Source organism: Podarcis filfolensis (assembly GCF_964270895.1).
Source record: "Podarcis filfolensis genome assembly, chromosome: 3".
NCBI classification, from domain to species: Eukaryota; Metazoa; Chordata; class Lepidosauria; order Squamata; family Lacertidae; genus Podarcis; species Podarcis filfolensis.
The window spans coordinates 40,001,894-40,022,202 of NC_139606.1; the positions used below are offsets into that span (position 1 = coordinate 40,001,894).

General features: G+C 42.2%; 1 protein-coding gene and 1 long non-coding RNA gene across 8 annotated transcripts in view; one reads left to right on the plus strand and one right to left on the minus strand.

The window, feature by feature from the left end:
• Positions 1-20,309, plus strand: part of MYO6 (myosin VI) — a 113,235-nt gene that overhangs the window by 78,467 nt on the left and 14,459 nt on the right. For 4 of the 7 annotated variants that reach the window (XM_083608108.1, XM_083608110.1, XM_083608109.1 and 1 more), the window contains exons 20-28: positions 1,815-1,908; positions 6,524-6,654; positions 6,778-6,855; positions 8,136-8,265; positions 9,831-9,921; positions 11,121-11,271; positions 11,782-11,990; positions 12,571-12,649; positions 15,281-15,441. In XM_083608108.1, coding sequence (XP_083464234.1) covers positions 1,815-1,908; positions 6,524-6,654; positions 6,778-6,855; positions 8,136-8,265; positions 9,831-9,921; positions 11,121-11,271; positions 11,782-11,990; positions 12,571-12,649; positions 15,281-15,441 — 1,124 coding nt within the window. Of the gene's footprint in view, positions 1-1,814; positions 1,909-6,523; positions 6,655-6,777; positions 6,856-8,135; positions 8,266-9,830; positions 9,922-11,120; positions 11,272-11,781; positions 11,991-12,570; positions 12,650-15,280; positions 15,442-16,902; positions 16,933-17,382; positions 17,422-20,309 lie in introns of all 7 variants that reach the window. The other 3 variants (XM_083608105.1, XM_083608107.1, XM_083608106.1) reach the window with 1 other exon arrangement.
• Positions 5,199-8,069, minus strand: LOC310760156. Its single transcript, XR_014546810.1, has 3 exons — positions 7,976-8,069; positions 7,065-7,124; positions 5,199-5,374 (listed from the first exon to the last, which is right to left on the minus strand). It is a non-coding gene; the product is annotated as an uncharacterized lncRNA (long non-coding RNA).

Consider the following 20,309-nt stretch of genomic DNA (forward strand, 5'->3'; position numbering starts at 1 on the left):
CCTCCTCCTTCTCCCGTCCTCCTTGTGGCGTCGGCGGCGTCTTCCCCTCAGGCAACAACATGGAGGCGGGAAGGAGAGCGGGCACCTCGCGCCGGGCGGGGGGGCGGTTTGAACTGTGCGCGCCCGCCTGCCCCGTTTCTCCCTCCCTGCATGCCTGAGCGGTAAACAACGGGGCGTGGCATGCAGGCAACTCTCCGCAAGGCGTGGGAGTACAGCGCCGGGCTCCCGCGCCTTGCGGAGAGCTGCGCAAAGTCTGGGCGCGCTGAGCTCAGCGCGCCCAGCCTTCGGTATGCAGGCAACTCTCTGCAAGACGCGGGAGCCCGGTGCGGGCTCCCACGGCTTGCGGAGAGCTGCGCGAAGCCTGGAGAGCGAGAGGGTTCGGTGTGCACTGGCCCCTCTCGCTCTCCAGGCTTCAGCGAAAGCCTGCATTCGCCCCATAGGACGCACACACATTTCCCCTTCATTTTTGGAGCGGGAAAAGTGCGTCCTATGGGGCGAAAAATACGGTAAATGTTCTTCAAGCTTTTCGGACTGTCTTTTGATGGTGTCATTCATTAGCTGCAGTCTTATTTGTATATTGTCCTCGAGATGTTTGGAATAAGTGTCTGAGATGTTCTGGCCATAATTGCCACATAATTATGAGTTGATTTAAGAGCCCCTCAGAAAGACCTCGAGCCAGACTTGTCAATTCATGTATTCATTAAATGCTTCCTTGATAAATGAATGCTTATCAGCCTTTTGGGTTGCTGCTTTATGGCTCTGAAGTTGTGTAGACAGATTAAAAAATGCCTTATTTTGACGGCATCTGTTCTATCTCAGAGCTCAGCCTAAAGCTCAAAATATTTTATCCTCTCCTCCATACCCCATGATGACTGAGTAGTAGTGATGAGTGAACTCTCTTCCCCCAATATCTATAAACTGAGCTGCTCCCCCCATTGGAAATACATATATCAGTTTATTCCAGATCCTATTCAGAACTTGCCGCCCACACTCTCTGAACACCATCAGGAATAGAGTGGTCTGAAAACTACTCTGTACTCTCTCAGAAGCCACTGTGGTCTGCCCTGTAGTTCTGTCCCCACTTAAATGTTGTGGGGTTTTTTGGTAACTGCAGCAGTGGCAGTACAACCTCCCTCATTCCTTTTTCAGAATTTGTACACTACTGCAAGGGACCCTGAGAAATGCAACTTTCCCAAGGCACTTGAGTTCTGGGTATCAATACTAGTCTCAATAAAAAAAAAGAAGGAGGGAGGAATTCTTTAACTAGGGAAAACTATTGCAAAGCACCTTGTTCTTCAAATAGTAAAATATTCCTGTGCCTTTCTCTGTATTTGCATTTACCTAAAAGGGAAAACAAGGTATCTTTTACCATAGAAGCCTGGAGGAGAAATACTGGTCATGAAGTGGGGGGTAGTATCTAGAAAGGGAAAGGCTCAGTTTTAGAATCTTTATCCAATTCTCAGATGATCTGATCTGGCTGCCTTCCTTCAAAAGGTGTGTAACTTTTTGAACGTACAGGAAGTTTAATCTTTTGCAATGTTTGTCTGTCTTGCTCTCCCCCTTTTTCCCCCTCAAAGAAGAGGATCCAAACAATGGAGAAAATATTAATATGTACTAATATGGTACAAGAGCAGTTTGATTTAGATAATGCTTCTAAACGCCAGCTTTTCAGAAGGTGAAATAATTGAGGTTTTAATGGGCAGTTGGATTCATATGGGGACAGTAAAGCCTGAAGCCTCAAAATCTATTATTTTACTTATAAGTGATTTGCATGTATTTTTGTGATGTTGCCAACCTGCTGTCTTTTCCAACAGGGGTCTAGCTTTATTCGCTGTATCAAGCCTAATTTAAAGATGACAAGCCACCACTTCGAAGGCGCCCAGATCCTCTCCCAGCTCCAGTGTTCAGGTAACTTGATGTGTCTTGTTCAGTTCTGTAGCACGATTGTCATGTAGATGAAAAGATTCATGCGGAGTTGTAACAACAGGGCTTTAGACAAGTCTTCCTTAATTAGAAACAACAGGTTACTTTTTAATTTCAGCAAAGCTCTGCCAGTGCAGCAAGATTACTGGTGCATAACAATAAGTGGGAGATAATATTGATTCTTAGTTAACCCAGCTACTTTTTAAAGGGCAACAACTTAATCCTTGTTTCTTAAGCATTTTAAAAGCAGAGAGGAAAGAACTGGGCATTCTATGCTCTTGGCTTGGGTCGAAACTTCCCACTCGCAGGACATTCCATAGGAAGGGTTTTTTTTTTTGTCTCTTCCTCCCTCACTCTGCAACCTACTGGTATTTCCTGAAAATCTGCTGTGAAGAGTTGGGTGATCCTCCAGAGCAGCATGGGAGGTGGTGCTGGGAGCTGTAGGTAAAAAGGAGAATCAGTCCAAAGCCCTCCTTTTTCCAGCAGGAACCTCTGCTTGGTCAGAGCTGCTTCAGCAACCAGAAAGCACCTGTCCATTCTTAAAATGCCACAATCTTGTCTACAGTAAAAGGGAAGCTTAATGGTAACGGTCTGAGCATGAGATCACAATGCATTATCAGATTAGAAAGAGAGCACCATGCCATCATCACCTGAGCACCTTTGAAATATTTTATATTGCCATCCTCCCATTTGCATATATTGAATTTGGATCTAATTACTGCTATACTAATTAATCTTCCATATAGCAGTTCTTTGTGAAGCATTGGGTGAAAATACTGTTACGAAAAGTTTACAGTTTAGATTCATCCCCCCAGATTCATCCCCCCCACAAATGCAAAATAACCGTATTGGGGAGGTGGTCATGGAAGGTGCCAGTATATCCCCTTAGATCTTTAGTGCAGAGCTGGTATTTCACAAATCCAACCTCGAGGTCTTGCTCTGTGCACTAGCATCAAGGAGAAGGGAAGGGAAGGAGAAGAGAAAAACAGCACGCTGTGTTTGTAGGAGAGGCGTTCCACCTTTCTCAAGCCCCTTTCATTCCTAAAAAAACAAAAGTCAGATCATACTTAGTTCTGTACGTCCCCTACCCATGGAAATCCAGTTCCAGAGGGCAGCAAGGAAATCTGTAACAGGTAGCCCAGAGGCTACATATTTAGCCACTGGGGTCAAACTAAAAAAAGTTAAGGTAAAGGACCCCTGGATGGTTAAGTCAAGTTAAAGGTGACTATGGGGTGTGGCGTTCCTCTCGCTTTTCAGGCCAAGGGAGCCAGCATTTGTCCACAGACAGCTTTCCGGGTCATGTGGCCAGCAGGACTAATCTGCTTCTGGCACAACGGGACACTGTGATGAGTGCCAGAGTGCAGGGAAACGCTGCTTACCTTCCCGCTGCAGCGGTACCTATTTATCTACTTGCCCTGGCATGCTTTCGAACTGCTAGGTTGGCAGGAGCTGGGACAGAGCAATGGGAGCTCACCCCGTTACACGGATTCGAACCGCCGACCTTCCAATCAGCAAGCCCAAGAGGCTCAGTGATTTAGACTACAAAAACAAGGAAGTAGATAAGGTGTAGACAGCATCGTGCCCTCCAGATGTTGTTGAACTCCAACCACCCTAGTCAACATGACCACATGGAGAGACCCCATTAGCTCCTCCTGGAGTAGTAATTAGTCAAAGCTATGTGTCATGACAGCAAACATTGAAGGCACACACTTTTTTGAGGTTCATGTAAATTACAGTACTAGTTTCCTTGTGAGTTCTTGTGCCAAATTCCCAAAGTAGTCGGAGGAGATGTATTTAATTCCTTCTATTTTTTATAGTTACAGATAGGTAGCCGTGTTGGTCTGCCATAGTCAAAACAAAAAAAATTTTTTTCTTTCCAGTAGCACCTTAAAGACCAACTAAGTTAGTTCTTGGTATGAGCTTTCGTGTGCATGCACACTTCGTCAGATACATTTTTTATAAAAAGAGTTGTCCACATTCCTGCGTGGCTTGTCCCTAATGACTTCTCCTGGAGGGGGGAAAAATCAGCATTAATGATGACATTAGAAACCTGTTTTTTAAAACTATTTGAGAGTAATGTAGCTTGCGAGTTACAGGGAACCAGACAGAGGACCTTCTCGGTAGTGGCGCCCGCCCTGTGGAACGCCCTCCCTTCAGATGTGAAGGAAATAAGCAGCTATCTTATCTTTAAAAGACATCTGAAGGCAGCCCTGTTTAGGGAAGTTTTTAATATTTAATGCTGTATTGTTTTTAACACTTGATTGGGAGCCGCCCAGAGTGGCTGGGGAAACTCAGCCAGATGGACGGGGTATAAATAATAATAATAATTATTATTTAAGACAGTTATTCAAAAGAAGCCACAACCTCACCAAATCAGGATGCTTTTCTGGTATTGTGGATTGGATCAAAATGTTTCCTTTTTCTGTTAAAAGTAAGCTTTTTCTAATGGGAGCAGGAAGGTTTTGACTCCAAACCTGTGAAATCAATAGTATGTGGATTCATATACTTTAAGGCTGCAGTGCATTAATCTGAGAGCAGCGCCCACTGAACTCAGTGAACCTTACTTCTGCAGATACATTCATAAGATGGACTGTAGCCCTTAATGCACCCAGCCGGAGGTTCCATTGACATTCATGGACCTTTTCCCCACTGGAATGTTTATAATTCAGGTGCAATAGACCCAGTGCATCCACTTTTCGTCACTGCTCACAAATCCTGTGTGTGTGTGTACCTACCTAACTATGGGCTACACCTCCCTCACACCACACATGCGCAAAGAGCTATTGCCTTCTCTAGCATTTTAATTGTTTAACTTCTGTTGGTGGTTATGTTGCATCTAAGTCACTTTGGATACATGAGTAGCAAAGTGACAAATGATAGCGCAAACCTATACTCCTTTACTTAGAAGTGTGCCCCGTTGACTTCAGTGGAGCGACTTCCCAGGTACGTTATGCATAAGACTGCAGCCAAAATCTCTGCCAGACTAGGCAAAATGCTCTCACTCGCTGTCATCTGGGGAGCAAGTAGAGCTGTGGATTGGACCTCAGAAAATCTGGGATACAGAACAGGTTTTCAGGAGGCACCTAATTTTCTCTGAAATAAGCCTCGTTTCCAGTTAGGCTTCCAGTTTTCATTAGCTGCCACCTCAGCTTTTCTCTTAATTTAGCATGCCAGAGGGGCCCTGAGACTTTAGGCATCTGGTTCATCTTGGCTAGCCTCCCTCTTGCTTGTCATGTCAAGTTACATTTAAAGTTTAATTTAGCGAATCAGTCATAAACGCTTAACAACTTTGCTTTAATTAGGGTTCTATTGACACCATTTTTGGCTGATAATCTGAAGGCTGATGGCTCTTGGCAAGTATTGTGAAAGAGGGAGGTGGGGAAGTAATAAAACTCCGTACTTCTGTGTTGCTCACAAGCCGTGGTTTTCTTTTATGGGTTTCTGTTTCCATCTTCTCGTTGAGAAACAAGTTCATGCAAATTTAAAGGGGGAGAAACATGCTAAAAATAAATGGCTTATTAATATGAGAAGCAGGAGAGGGAGAAATTAAAATAACATGAATGTCTCCAAGAATAAATGCAGCAGAGAGCATCTTCTGTCTCCCCCCTTTTTTTAAATAGAAAGGACTGTTAGCCACATGATTGACTGCACATCTCCCATTTATTTGGATTTCTCTTCCAAGGTTGCATTTATTGATTTGTTGTACAAGAGTTCTTAGCTAACCCTTCACCATGAGGGCAGGTTACGTCATAACATACTCTTATAAAAACAGATAAAACAGCTGATAAAATGAAACCATCCTAGCCAGAACAGAATAATATAAATTTAGCAGAAGAGGCGACTCTCACAAAACAAACACACACAAATTTCAGGCAATAAAACAATAGCTAATAGCACACCCAGTAAGAAATTTCACTGTCTCTAAAATAAAATATTAAACTTCAGTACACAAATATCCAGCATATGTGCATTTGTGTACTCCTGGATGCATTATACCCATGCACACGTTATAATTAGAGTCCAGTCTATACAAGAACTGGTAGTTTTAAATCTCGTTCAGGAGGCTAGACAACCAGATTACCTTATACCTTTGCTCATGTCATCCCTGCTCAACCTCACTCCCCTTCAAACAGTCCAGTGATTCTGTCTCCATGGGAAAGGTTTTGAGTCGCGTGGGTATTTCCCAGCTCTTGCCCGCTTGCCATCTCCAAATTGCTACACCCTTGCTTGGCGATGCTTGAGTAACTCTGCTATTCTGTTGATCCTTTTGGACTTCCTGACACCTTTGATAATATTGAACATTTGGTGTATGTGGTGATGTGATGTGACTCGCTTGGGATCTGCCTTTGAACAATTGATCTGATTTTGAGCAATTCTGCTAGTACAGACAGACACTCTTACCATTCCCTTCTGTAAAATGTGACCGAGGCTTCCTGGGTTATGTTGCTCCTTGGGTGATGTTCAGCCCGTCACTGTGTCTCAGAATAAATGTGCAATGCTTGCAAAGTTTTAATGATCCCCGCCCCAGAGCACTGTGAGAGTGACAGCTGTGTCCTTTTAACTTAATTGGTGACATGTTTTTGCATGCTCGTTACTCTAGGCATGGTGTCTGTTTTGGATTTGATGCAAGGTGGCTTCCCATCCCGAGCCTCATTCCATGAGCTGTATAACATGTACAAAAAGTACATGCCTGCAAAGCTGTCTCGTTTGGATCCTAGACTCTTCTGCAAGGTATTAACATCTAGAATGCTAAATACACTTCTTTTGTATTTTTTATCATAGAGAATTGATATTCATTGAAATCTTTGTCCTCTCAAAGGATTTATTCATCAAAGCGTTTTTCTCCTCTCCCAGGCACTCTTCAAAGCCCTTGGATTAAATGAAAATGATTATAAATTTGGATTAACCAAAGTGTTTTTTAGACCTGGCAAGGTAAGTGTTATTGTTATCCAAGGCGAGTTGATGAATGTGAACATTTTCTACTCATTCTTTCTGTAAAGTAATTGGTAACTAAGACACGTGAAAGCTGGGTTGTTTTTAAAAAATACAAAACAAAACCACAATTTAATTTTGTCTCTTCTGATGATGCAGATATTAGCAATGCCATTTCCATGTTTTATTTACTTATCTATTTAAAATACCTTGATCAAACTTCTCCCTTAAATCAGATTGGCTTATAGCAGATTTAAAAACCTAAATCTCTGGAACACAAAAAGTCAAAAAATGAGAGCAATGGTTTAAAACCCCACAATGAGCAGTAAAGCCTTAGGCACCAAAAGGTTTAGTAAACAAATAGGACTGACACCTTTTTCAAAAAGCCAGGGGAGATAACAAACTTTCTTAGAGAGCTTATTATTATTATTATTATTATTATTATTATTATTATTAAGGCTACAGTTGCAAAAGCCCTCTTTTATAACTCTCGCAGCTGTATCCTCAGCTGCTGGCTCAGACTTGGGGCAAAGCAGTTTGCCAGACCGTCAGATGGCCAGATGTATAGTGCATGTGGCTCATGCAAGGAAATCTATTTAGTTCTTTATTTTTATTCACGCATTTATAACCCACAAGGTGGAATACAACCTATAGAAATAAAATAATAAAAAATACCCATTAAACAGCATTGAAATACATCAATAAATACCGATAGATTAAAGGAGATGTGTGTGTGGGGGGGGGGGGAGAGTCATGTTGTAAAGGCCTGTCTGTACACACACACACACAAAGTTTTCAGAAGATTTCTGAAGGGAGCGATGGTTCCTGTTGAACCTCTACTGGTGTTGAGTTTGACAGGGCAAGGCCTGCACACTTGATGCTCAGTCCCTGGACTGGGCAGCTGAACCTCAGGGGAGTGTGGAACCACCAGAAGGGCTTCATCAGATGGTCTCAGTGATCAAGGCGGAGCCTAAGCAATCAGGCAGTACTTAAAGGACCCTAGGCCCATTTTTATTTTTAACATCTGTCCGTCCATCCATCCATCCGTCAATCAATCAATCAATCAGTCAATCAGTCAATCAATCAATCACAGTCTGGCTTTAAATGTCAAAACCATCACCTTGAATAGAGCCCAGAAGCCCCCCCCCCCATGGCCATGGCCTTCACTGCCATGGTTACAACATTCTGTTTGTGCTTCATCCCTCCTGAGCCCCCTCAACATTCCAAAACAGCTGTCATGTAAAGTATTTCCTCTTTGTGATGCTGGTGTCCACTTTCAGTTTGCAGAGTTTGATCAGATCATGAAGTCTGACCCAGATCATCTTGCTGAGTTGGTTAAACGAGTCAACCACTGGCTTATCTGCAGTCGTTGGAAGAAGGTCCAGTGGTGTTCTCTGTCGGTTATTAAATGTATGTATTCACGGGTCTCTTGGGGGGAGGGGCGTGTCTGGAGGGGGGTATTTGTGAGCCAGCACTGAAAGCTTCCTAAAGCTGCAGACTATTGAAACACACTTACTTGGAAATACTAGAACCCTGGAGCATGCAATGCAATTGATCAGGGGTATGTTCAGAATAGTCATTCCACACAGTGCATTATTTATGGACTGTATTATTTATGGAATTCACTGCCACAAGATGCCCTGATGAGCACTAGCTTAGCTGTTGCTACTACTCAGGAAGGTTATAGGCAGGGTTATTTCAGAGGTAGGATGTTTTTCAGTGCTTGTTGCTAGGGAGCAGCAACAGGAGAGGTCTGGTGCCTTTGTATCTTGCTTACGGACTTCCCAGAGGCATCTGGTTGGGTATCATGGGGAATGGGACAGAGTGGACGAGACAGTCCTTTGGTTTGATCCTGCAGGCGATCTTCTTATGTCCATATATTAAGATGTGGAATTCCCTACCACAAGTTGCTGCGATGGCCTGTCAGTTTAGGCCAGGGGATGGGACACCTTTGACCCTCCAGGTATTGTTGGTCTGCAGCTTCCATCATCCCTGACCACGGTGACTGGCTCTGATGGGTCCTACAGCATCTCAAGGGCCACAGGTTCCCCATCCCTGGTTTAGATGCCTTAAAAATGATGCACACCTGGGTGAGAGGGGTCTTGAGAAATGCTCATAGATTAATAGACTGAATGATCAAATTCCCAGAGGCACGATGTGCTTCTAAATACCAGAAGCTGGTAGAAAAATAACAACAGGGGCTGCTAACTTGGTACTCTTAATTTGGGAGCTTACTGGAAACTGGTCACGGATGCAAACCCAATGCTCGGTTTTGAGGGTTTTTTAGTCAGATCCAGCAGGCCCCGTACATTATAATTTAAGTCTCCCACACATGGGAGTGGGGCTCATAGCCAGGTAAATTTGTTCAGAAGCATGAGTACTGCTCACACAGGAATTGTTGACCGCCACAGTTGCCTTAACCACAAACGAGGAAAGGGAATGTTAGTTCAAGCTTGGGGAACTGATGACCCTCCAGATGGTGATGGAGCGCAACTCATATCAGCTGCAGCCAGCATGGTCAGTGGTTAGGGATGAAGGGAGTTAAATTCCAAGATCTGTTAGGACACAGGTTTCCTGCTCCGGGGTTTGCTTTTAAATAACAAAAACAAAACCCAAACAACATTGTGTGAGGTTTTGTCATCTGCTTGTCCTACCTTCCCAACTCCCATTTTATGGCATCATTATATATTGTTATTATTTCATTACATTTAAACCTCACCTTTCTTCCGAGTTCAAGGTGGCATATGTAGTTTTCTTCCTTCCCCTTTTATCCTCAGAACAACAACCCTGTGAGGTAGGTTAGGCCGAGTGACTGCGACTGACCTAAGATCATCCAGTGAGCCTCGTGTCTGAGCAGGGATCTGAACACTGCTCTCCAAGGCCCTAGTCCAACACTCTAACCACTACACCACGCTGGCTTATGCCCTACCTGCACGTTTGTGATGGTCTTTCAATTTTCTCTTTGTATTTCACAGTGAAAAACAAAATAAAATACAGAGCCGGTGCCTGCATTAAAATACAAAAGACAATTCGTATGTGGCTGTGCAAGAGAAAGCATAAACCACGGTAAGAAGAAGCAATCCTATATATATGCTTGCACCCCACTCCTAAATACCAGTGTACTGAATGACCAGTCCGGTTTTGTTGCTGGCAGAACCTGTACATCCCATCCAAGGCCTTGAGAGCCTGGGAAGGAGTTCTAAGGGATGTTAGGGGTGTTCCTTCTAGGATGCTGTACTGCTCATCTTAGGGCCAACTTCACATTACACCAGTGCCGTGAGCAGTGGTCACGCTTTTGTTGTTTTAATTGAAGTAAAATTAAAAATCTGCTTGCCCCCACATTTCCCAGATATTATCTTCGTAAATCTCTCTCTCTGTGTCTCTCTGTCTCTCTCTCTCTCTGTCTCTGTCTCTCTCTCTCTCTCCCTCTCTCTCTCTCTCTCTCTCTCTCACACACACACACGTAGCAATTAGCATTATAAAGGATGAGGGGTGGGTGGGCAAGACTTCAGTTCTACTGGTGCTGCCCTTCCTCATCTTGGGAAAGGTTAAGTTCTATGGGGAGCCTTCAAAACTACTTATTTATGTGATGTAATTGCAACATTTCTGAACTGCCCAGCTTCAAAAGTAAAATACAGAATCTCTGGGCGGTTCACAAATAAGTTTCAGCTATGAAGTATAGAATTAGTAACCTAGAGAGAAAACCCTAAACAGTTTAAAAACAGCACTGGAATAAAGCCAGGCGTGAAAAACAACGGTAGCACAACAAACTTTTAAAAAAAAATGCATATCTTCCATCACAGTCCCTGTGTGCCATAAAACTTGCAATGCAAGACAGAATTCATAAGATTGGTGCAGTTGCTCTGTTTGTTACCCTGTCTGTAATTTTTCTTTTGAACTCCATGGCTTTGTCCAAGGGGAACCTGAGGGCACAGCATGGGACAGTGGTTCATAGCTAACATCCAGTGATACCTACTGTGTACTGCTCTGTGAACTTGGAATGAAGGGCAGCATATAAATTCAAGAAACAGTTTGTGTGGTGGAAATCTGGTTGCACAAACAGGGCTTCTGGTGTTTATCCTGCTCTGACACAACCCCCCAGAAATGTGCTCCTCACCAGGGTCTCCCAGAAGAGGAGAGGAAGAAGTATCCCCTGGTATGAGTAGATGCCCCATTGCTTGATGTTGGATCTCATTCTGTATTTGCTGTCTGCTTCTCAAAGGAGGGAGCCTTTTCTGAAATGTAGAGAAATGTTCCTTTCACAGCATTGATGGGCTAATAAAGGTCCGCACCTTGAAGAACAGGCTTGATAAATTCAATGAAGTAGTAAGTGCTCTGAAAGAGGGGAAAGCAGAAATGAGCAAGCAGGTCAAGGACCTTGAAACGTCTATTGATGCTTTGATGATCAAGATCAAGGTAAGAGAACATATTGAGAGCAAGGTAAGAGAACATATTGAGAGCATATTATGTCCTGTAGATCTTCTGCTCTTAGGGTTGAGGCCTTGGGAGGCATTTGATGGATTCAGAATCAAATTCCTATTAAGGGTTAAGTTTAAAAATATGCAAGGCGCTTAGTGTTTCATGCTAAATCTTTAAAATTTGGCACCCTAATGATCCATGCAGCACACAGAAAAGATGAATTGTGTGATAGCTTTTTTTAAAAAATAAGCATGTAAATATGCATATTTCTTCCTACTTTGTGTAATTCTGTGCCTTTTTTTTTTTTTTTGCTTGTTTCTACAACCCTTTTTCTGGTTCTGCTCATTGTTAAAGGAGTGAGGAAACAGGATTTTCCTAGGACACGCTACTGCATATCTTATTCAACAATCTGTCATCGTCTTTGAAATTTCAGCAGTCGTTGCCGTTTCTTTTTGAAGCACAATTTTTGCAGCCATGAAGGCTAGTGACTAATGGTTTGTTTTGCAGGCCACTGAAATGCCTAGGCAGCAGATCCAGAAGGAATACGATGGTCTAGTGAGAAGCTCAGAGCAGCTTCTGGGCTCACTGCAGAAAAAGAAGCAACAGGAAGAAGAGCAAGAAAGGCTGCGGCGCATCCAGGAGGAAATGGAAAGAGAACGGAAGAGGCGTGAGGAAGAGGAGCAACGTCGGAAGAAGGAAGAGGACGAAAGGCGACTGTGAGTGTCCAATGCAATTGCCAGTTCTAGGGCCAACAGAAATACAGGCATGGACAACCATCCAAAGTGAACTTTCCGTCTTAGAAAATTATCCTACAGAGATCCAGGCTGGGGAAACCTTTTCAGCCATGTTCCCCCATGGGAAACTTGTTCAGGGGCTTCATGCCAATGGTGTATGAAGCCAGAGGCAAAAGTGGTCAGAGGAACAGTAGGCGATATTCCAGACATGAAAAGCCAGAGATTACTGCACATGCCCCCCGCCCTCTGCCCTCCAGAAAATGGAAGAGCTGACCAGGCAAAACCACTCAATGGGGGTGGGAAATGTGGCCTGGGGCAAGCCCAAGGGCCAGATAGATCCATCCTTGTTTTAACCATAGGTAGAAGGCTAAATCCCAATGAAACTGTATTCTTAAGAGACTGTCTCTTGAGTGTCTCTCTCCCCCCTCCCGAATACTTCTCTTGATGTAAACTTGTTTGCTTTCTTGTGGGAGAAAACAACGACGTAACGGTAAAGTGAGGGGAAGGGACAGAACAGTTCCTGAATGTTCGTTTTATTTGAGTGTCAATTTTGTTTTTCTAGGAAGTATGAGATTGAAGCAAAGAGAAAACAGGAAGAGGAGGAGAGGAAAAAAAGGGAAGAAGAAGAAAGACGAATTCAGGTGGGACAGTTGCACTACTAGCACTTTCTCTGTCTCACAGTCATGCCCTCACTCCCTCAAAGTTTCCACAACGGACTGAATAGAACCTGCTCAAATGTAATACTAAAGCAAGTGTTCTGAGTCACAATTTGTTGAAGCTGGAGTGTGTGTGTGCATAGAACAATTAGGTGGTGTTGGCAAAAGGGCAGGTGAGATACAGGAAGTGGCCTCACAGAGTAACAGGTAAGACTTCCAACTTCCTTAAGGATATCGCTACAGGGAGTGATTAAATGTTCATGTTAAAATAGGTAGTTGTAATGCAAGCCACCAAGCTAGATTTAAGACAGTCGTGAGCTTCAGCCCTTAGATTTGGTTCTGTGCTTTAAATCCACTACTAACATTAATATAATTTGGAGCACCGAAGGAGAGGGAGATTATGCTGCCTCAAAGAGAAAAGTACCTGCTAGGAGGAATGTGTCAGTTTTGAGCATGGAGGTTTAATGAGAGGGCTATTGCTACTCACAGATATGACAGAATAATGAAACCATGATTTAAATGTCAGTTTTGTTAAAAAGATTCCTTACAAAGTAACACTCATTTGCGGAAGCTTTTGGCTGCTCTTTAATGGAATCATAATGATAACGTATATTACTTGATAGCTGAGTTCTGCACTCTTTTGTTATATAGACCAGTTTTCTTTTTCATAATGTGACTTTGTATTAATCTCTTAAACTATGTTTAATTAAGAGAAGCAAAAGATCGCTGTTGATATCATACCCATTATTTCAAGATAATCTTTGCCCGCTTTGTGTTTAAATTACTCCTGGCTTGGGATATATTTAAAGGATATGTAGCATATATGAAGCTTTGCCGAACTGGCAGTTCTGAAAATTTTTTATAGAGTTGTGTACCTAAGTTCTATATTAGAAAAGTCATCTATTGAAGGTACTTTACCTGTTTTTGGATCCTTTGTTCCCTGTTATAAACAAGGACACTACTTTTTCTGTATTTTTTACTGGTTCTGTAACTGACTAGGTTACTGGAAAGATGTCTAATTAAGTAGTTCCATGATTCTTACAGTAGCTAATTCTCTAGTCTGTTTATAATCTCTGTCTACACATTTTAAGAGCCGAAGACAGAGAACCAGCTTTGTATCAGTGATCTAACAGCAGGATCTTTCTTACTTGCACCTGGTGCCCTGGGTTACGTTTATTTTATTTATTATTCATATTTTACCTTTCCTCCAAGGAGCTCATAGAGTAATGCCGTTATTGAGTAGCATTTAAATAATGCTAATAAACAAGGGATTATAGATACAACAAAAAAGGCACCCTTTGTGCATTTCCAGGCTGAAGCATGCATTGCTACCAAACCGAGGGCATGATCAATTGCTGCTATTCAGTCCTCATTTTTTCCTTCTATTCCCTTTCCTGGTAATGGTGTTTGCACAGGACTGGTTGGTCGGCTGGCCAAGTATGCTGGTAACTGTGTGCCTTGGTCTTGATATACGTAAAGGGATGCCTTGTTCAGTTCAGTCTATGACCTTTCAGTGGATTTCCTTTCACTTGGCGATAGCAGCAGAGCAGCTGTTCCTTTCAGTGGGGCTTTTCCTTAGGCCACATTCAATCGGCTTTCCTTCTTGTGTCTGCTGCCACCGGGTAATCCAAAGTAGGGATCTGCATAGGGAAAGTCTCCATCGCAGAAATGAAGATTTACTCGATAATACCATAATCGGAATGAGAGCCGATGCCAGTCTGTGACGGTCATCCAGCCCACCGTTCTGGGAAGGCATTGCTGAATTAGGACTGTTGGGAATGTGTTGGTAGAGAGGTATTTTGGCACATGACAGCTGCTTGGGTCCTCAAGCTGTAGGAAACCTACACCTTCAGTTACCTCAGTTTTGGTAAGAGATGCATGGGTCATCTACTCCATGGAAGATTCTACTCATTTAAACTTTTTCAGGTAGGAAATGGTAGCATGGTCGCTGTGTTTCATTCACAAGTGGCCAATAAAAAAAGAAAGATATCATCGGAGTGAGTTTTTGATATTTCCCTATAGAAGCAGCTCACTAAACGCACCATTCTGGAATAAATCAATGCAAAAGAACACAGAGAAGCCAGTACATTACAAATGCTTTGAGAAATGCATTTTGCAATCCTCTCTCTCATGAACTCAGCCAAGCAGTCTCAACTACATAGCATTATTATTGTTTTAAAAATGATAATGGATAAAACTCTGCTATGTACAATTGCAGACAATTCTGCAGCTGTCTGGACCCATAATTTAGTTATGTAAACCACTTAAATGTCTTTTGCCTGAGAGGTATATAGAATTTCTTCTAAAATTTGTTGATTTTCTGTGAGCTGTATTGCTTTTTCCCAACTCTGAATATTTCTATCATGAAAACCTGGTTTCTAAATTAACATATGAAGGGCTTCCTATACTGAACTTATACTTCTTTTCTCATCTTGATCCATGCTGTTTGCAAGCTCTCCATGGGCTTACAGTAACCCATTTGAGCACAGGTGTTTTAGGCTGTATTTTGTAAACTCGACTGTGTGTTTCACTTAAGTGATCATTTTTCTACAGAAGCAGGCAGTATGGACTTGGGAAATGTTTCCCCATGTAACTTAATTTTACGTCACTCTCCAGGCTGAAGTTGAGGCACAGCTGGCACAAGAACGCGAAGAAGCGAACCAGCAGCAAGCAGTTCTGGAACAAGAGCGCAGAGACCATGAGCTGGCCATGAGAATTGCCCAGAGTGAGTCGGAACTCATCAATGATGAATCTCAGCTGGACCCCGGGTTGCGCAGGTATTGCACTTTGTTAGTTTTGCCCTTCAAAAAAGATATTGCCATTGAAAAGGTGTCTTTCTTAAATAGGAAGCTAACATTATTTCTTATTTTATTTTATTTACTGCATTTAAAACATTTGTATGCCACCTTTAAGAATGAGCACTTTCTCCAAGTATTGCCTATAAACACAGTCTACAATGCAATTAGGGACGTGGGTGGCACTGTGGTCTAAACTACTGAGCCTCTTGGGCTTGCCGATCAGAAGGTTGGCAGTTCGAATCCCCACAGTGGGGTGAGCTCCCGTTGCTCGGTCCTAGCTCCTGCCGACCTAGCAGTTCGAAAGCACCCCCCCCAAAAAAGTGCAAATAGATAAATAGGTACTGCTCCGTCTGGAAGGTAAACAGCGTTTCTGTGCATTGCTCTGGTTTCGGTGTTCCGTTGCGCCAGAAGCGGCTTAGTCATGCTGGCCACATGACCCAGAAAAACTGTCTGCGGACAAACGCCGCTTCCCTTGGCCTGTAAAGCAAGATGAGCGCCTCAACCCCAGAGTCGTCTGCGACTGAACTTAACTGTCAAGGGTCCTTTGCCTTTACCTTTTACAATGCAATTAGCATCACAAATATTGATAAACTTGGGAAGCCCCTTCTGAATAACACACGCACACACAAACACGGGTTGAACTGAGCAGTAATAAAACAAACACCCAGCCCAAAATGAAAACGAGTGCATTTAAAAGATGATCTTCATTCCAGGAACCCATGTGCTTGCTTGTTTGTGCTAAACCATGGTTTAACTTGGCATTTCATACCATAATTTTAGTTTAAGCCAATTTAATAGCAGCATGCCATTTAAGTGCAGTGTAAGTTCTACTCTGTGTGGTTTGTAACCCCAAACCAAAGAAACTTTACAAGAATTTACCAGCTATCCTTTCGTTTCAGACGCATACCCTCCTAGTGCTGTATAAATGAGTAAGAAGGCTCCCGTCAAATTAACTTTAGAACATATCCAAATATTAAACTTGCTTAGGTCTTCTGTCCTTCCTTTGCATCATATATATTCCTGTTGGGCGAAAGCCTTCTGTTAATTCTGACCACCAGGCTTAATATGGTGCTATGGCTGGAGTATTGGCTCAGTACTGGGGAAATCCAGGTTCAAATCCTAACTCTGTTAGGAAACCCACCAGTTGACCTTGTGGGGGATTGGCTGTCTCACCATGATCTACCTCAGAGGATCGTGGTGAGGATAAAATTGGATGGTGGAGAGACCAGATACACTCCCTTGAGCAATTTGGAGTAAGGGCTAGATAAAAAAACACTAAGTGAAAAAAACAACATTTTAAGCCACCCCTGAGAAGCGGATGCTGGGCCTTCTGGATAATAACAGGCAATCATTTGCCCAAACAGGCTTTGTAATGTCGCAAATTAGTACAAAACTAACTTAGGAAAATGCCACACTAACCAAAATATCTTCTATTTGCAGACCCAATGGAACAAGATGTCAAATGACTGCGTATGACAATCTTTTTTTTTATGGGGCATTCTGTAGAAATCTGTGGGCTTTTAAAAAAATTAATAATTTTCCACAGTGTAAGCCACCTTGCTAACGAATGTTCTTTATTTCCATTTACCGCAGAATAGTTATAATTTGAGCATGAGTCCTGTTTGAGTGTCAGTCTTTCAGACTCCTTATATACAGGTGCAATTGGTTGTAATTTAAATGTCACCTATGTAAGTGTGGTTGTTTGATTCAATCAAAATGTATATTTCTGATATCAGCTAAACAAAGATTAATTATTGTTTTACTGATAAAACTCTGGATCGGTTTAGTGCAGCATAATTTTTAGGATAGACATCTGTCTGCTGATCCAGTATTAGATGTATAAAACCACTGGAATTACTATGCTAGCACTTTTAAGCATTATATTCCCTCTACCCTCATATATTCTTAATTCTTTTATAGGGAGCAAATGGCCACTGAAATGTCAGAAATTTTGTCTAGGTGGGTGTAACAGGTTGTTGGAAACAAATCAGTTCAATCGCCATATGAAATAATCATAATAAATCAAAATAAAGGACAATTAAGTTCTATTTGAATTGCTTTGGGAAAATGAAGAAATAACTTCTAATCAAGATTCGTTCATTGCACCAATTTAGTACCAATTTGCACCCATCAGATTTATTTTAAGAAATAATTTCACTGTTAGATTTATGAATTGCACGAAGAAGAATTAATTTTCATCAAAGTTCTTATCTAATATTATTGATGTAGATAAATTGAAGAGATTTCTTGCCGCTTTTAAAAAACTTGCATTTCATGCATTTCCATATTGAGAATTGCCGCAGTAACTGCCTCTTAGCATGTGGCTTCTGAAAAGCCATTAAATCTTGAAATCCTGACAGATCTATTTTAAAGAACAGCAGGATCTTACCTTGTTGCCAAATAGTACTACCTAAACCAATTACAGACAGGTGGCATATATTCAATAATGTTCTTATTGTACTGTTGTACAGACAATGTTGGAATGCACTCCTCCTTTCTAGTAAAAAGGACTCTGTGTGTTATTGAGCTGCAAGTTAAACGTTGTCCATTCTCACCTCCAGGCCAGATGCAGCTTTAACAGCATTTGGTGCCTGAAGTTAAGATGAAACATTAAAAAATAAAATATAAAAGTAATGCTTTGACAAAATTAAATAAGTAAATGTTGGATGTGAAGCTCTTTGCATATGACCATTTTGTATATCAAACCGCGTTCTTATTGTCCCAGTATTTGATTTGCCAGAACATCACATTTTTATTGTATATATTGGCCAAAATCCAAACAACAGTTTGACTAGTTTGTTTTGCATGGGAATAGAAAGAGAGGGTCCTGTGGATATGAACAGCTGCATGCCACATGGAAATGAATGTATGAAAGTAAAAAGAATTGCAGGGGAACTTTGTGGCGTTGGAATGACGATTGAAAACCAACTCCTTTAAGGAGGTTACTTTTGGTGGTCTGTGTATGTGTACGTGTGTGTGTACACACACACACACACACACAGAGAGAGAGAGAGTTCAAAGAGGGGAGTTGGAGACAGAAAAAAACATTGGTTTAGCACAGGGGTGCCTCGGGATGGTGTCTCCCGTGCCGATCGCCTGGAGGGCGGGGGAGCGCATGCCCATGCCCATGCGCACATGCTATTTCTGGCGCACTTCCGGGTTGGAGGAGCACTGGAAATAGCTGTGCACATGTGCATGGGCCTTCTTCTACCGGATGTGCACCAGAAATAATGCTTGTGCATGCAACTCCGACCCGGAAGTGGGCAGCCGTGCAGCGCAGTGCCGGTAAGAGTGGGCGGTGGCAGCAGTCGCCGTGGGCCAGATAAACGAGTCCCTCGGGCCTTATCCGGCCCGCGGGCCTTAGTTTGGGGACCCCTGGTTTAGCACATGCTTTGGACTTGCCAGAAATAATTATTTGGGTCTCAATTCATTTGTATTCATACTTAACATTCCAACTGCCAAGATGGTATCCCTTTCCTTTAGTTTTACTTCATTGACAGTTACTTAGTTTCCCTTCAGTGCATTTGTATATTGGTGTGCTGAGTGCGTCTGTGGCAAGAGTGGGCACCTTCCGTTCTGTGGGCCTCCCTGTTTGGCCTACAAGGCTGTTTTGACCAAACCAAGTCCACATGACAGATGTGGGGCAGGTAAAGATTGTCATCTGTATCCAATTCCCCACCCCTAACTATCAACTTCTGAAAGCTCAGGCCAAAGGTAATAAACCTGTAATACACACATGAAGTTGTATTCCACCTCTCTTTGTTTTTTAAAAAAATGTCCAGGAATTCTGGAGACTGTTTGCACACTTCATGCAGGAGTTCCTGGCCACATGGATCTCTGTTTTCATATTGGGTGTTACAGAATCTGAGCCTCTGGAATAGGGTGCTTGCCTCTAGCAAGTTTATGTATGAATGACATGCTTGCTCATGTGACAAATGAGGTCGCAATATCAAAACGAATGACTTAAATGAGCATGTGTATTTGACAGATTATCCATTACATTGGGCTGTTTCACAAGTTGCACAGCAGTAAACCCTGGTTTGTCCCAAAAGGCACAATGGGAATGGACACTACCAAACACATCTTACTGACAGTTATGAATCACAGGTTTGTTGTGTCCACATAACCGTGATCTTAGCAGAACCATCAAAGAAAAGCTAAGCTACTCAATTGGATTACCATTCTTAAAGATTACTTGTTTAACCAGAGATCTTTTGGCCTAGTTCTGTTGATCTAAACTATCTGAGGGATACTTAGGCCTACGGGTGGTGCAGCTAAATAAAGAAAATCCTCAGGATTTGTCACATTAATTGTTCAAGAGGCTTAGTCATTATATTGAGGAAATTAGATTTAACAACCACTGTTTTTGTGTCTAACAGGAAGTGTGCCAGCAGTTTAAAACATAACCTTTACATTTCATTGTGCCGTTACAATGCACGATTTTATGCACTTGCATTTTGTGTATATATAGTTATAAGGGCAATGAGAGTCTCTAAAATGTATTTGAGTTTCAGGCTGTTTAAATAGCGAATGGGGAATTAATTTGTCATTTAAGATATACTTTTATGGCATGCACTAATGTAATGGCTTCAATAAAAGGCTATTGATTTCTCAGCTGTGCAAAAGGCCACTCGCCACGTTTGAGATTGTGTTAAACAGTAAGGAACAGAGCACATTGTTAATATTTTAATAATAAAAATTGAGTTCTTGTTGGTAAGGGTAGTTGGATCAATATGACTGGCATTCTTGACTTCTCTTGATAATAAACTTGCAGAATCTTGTCTAGTCCTAACAGCATTTCAACTTCTTCTTTTTTTTAAAAAAAGCTGCACTTTAATATCACATTA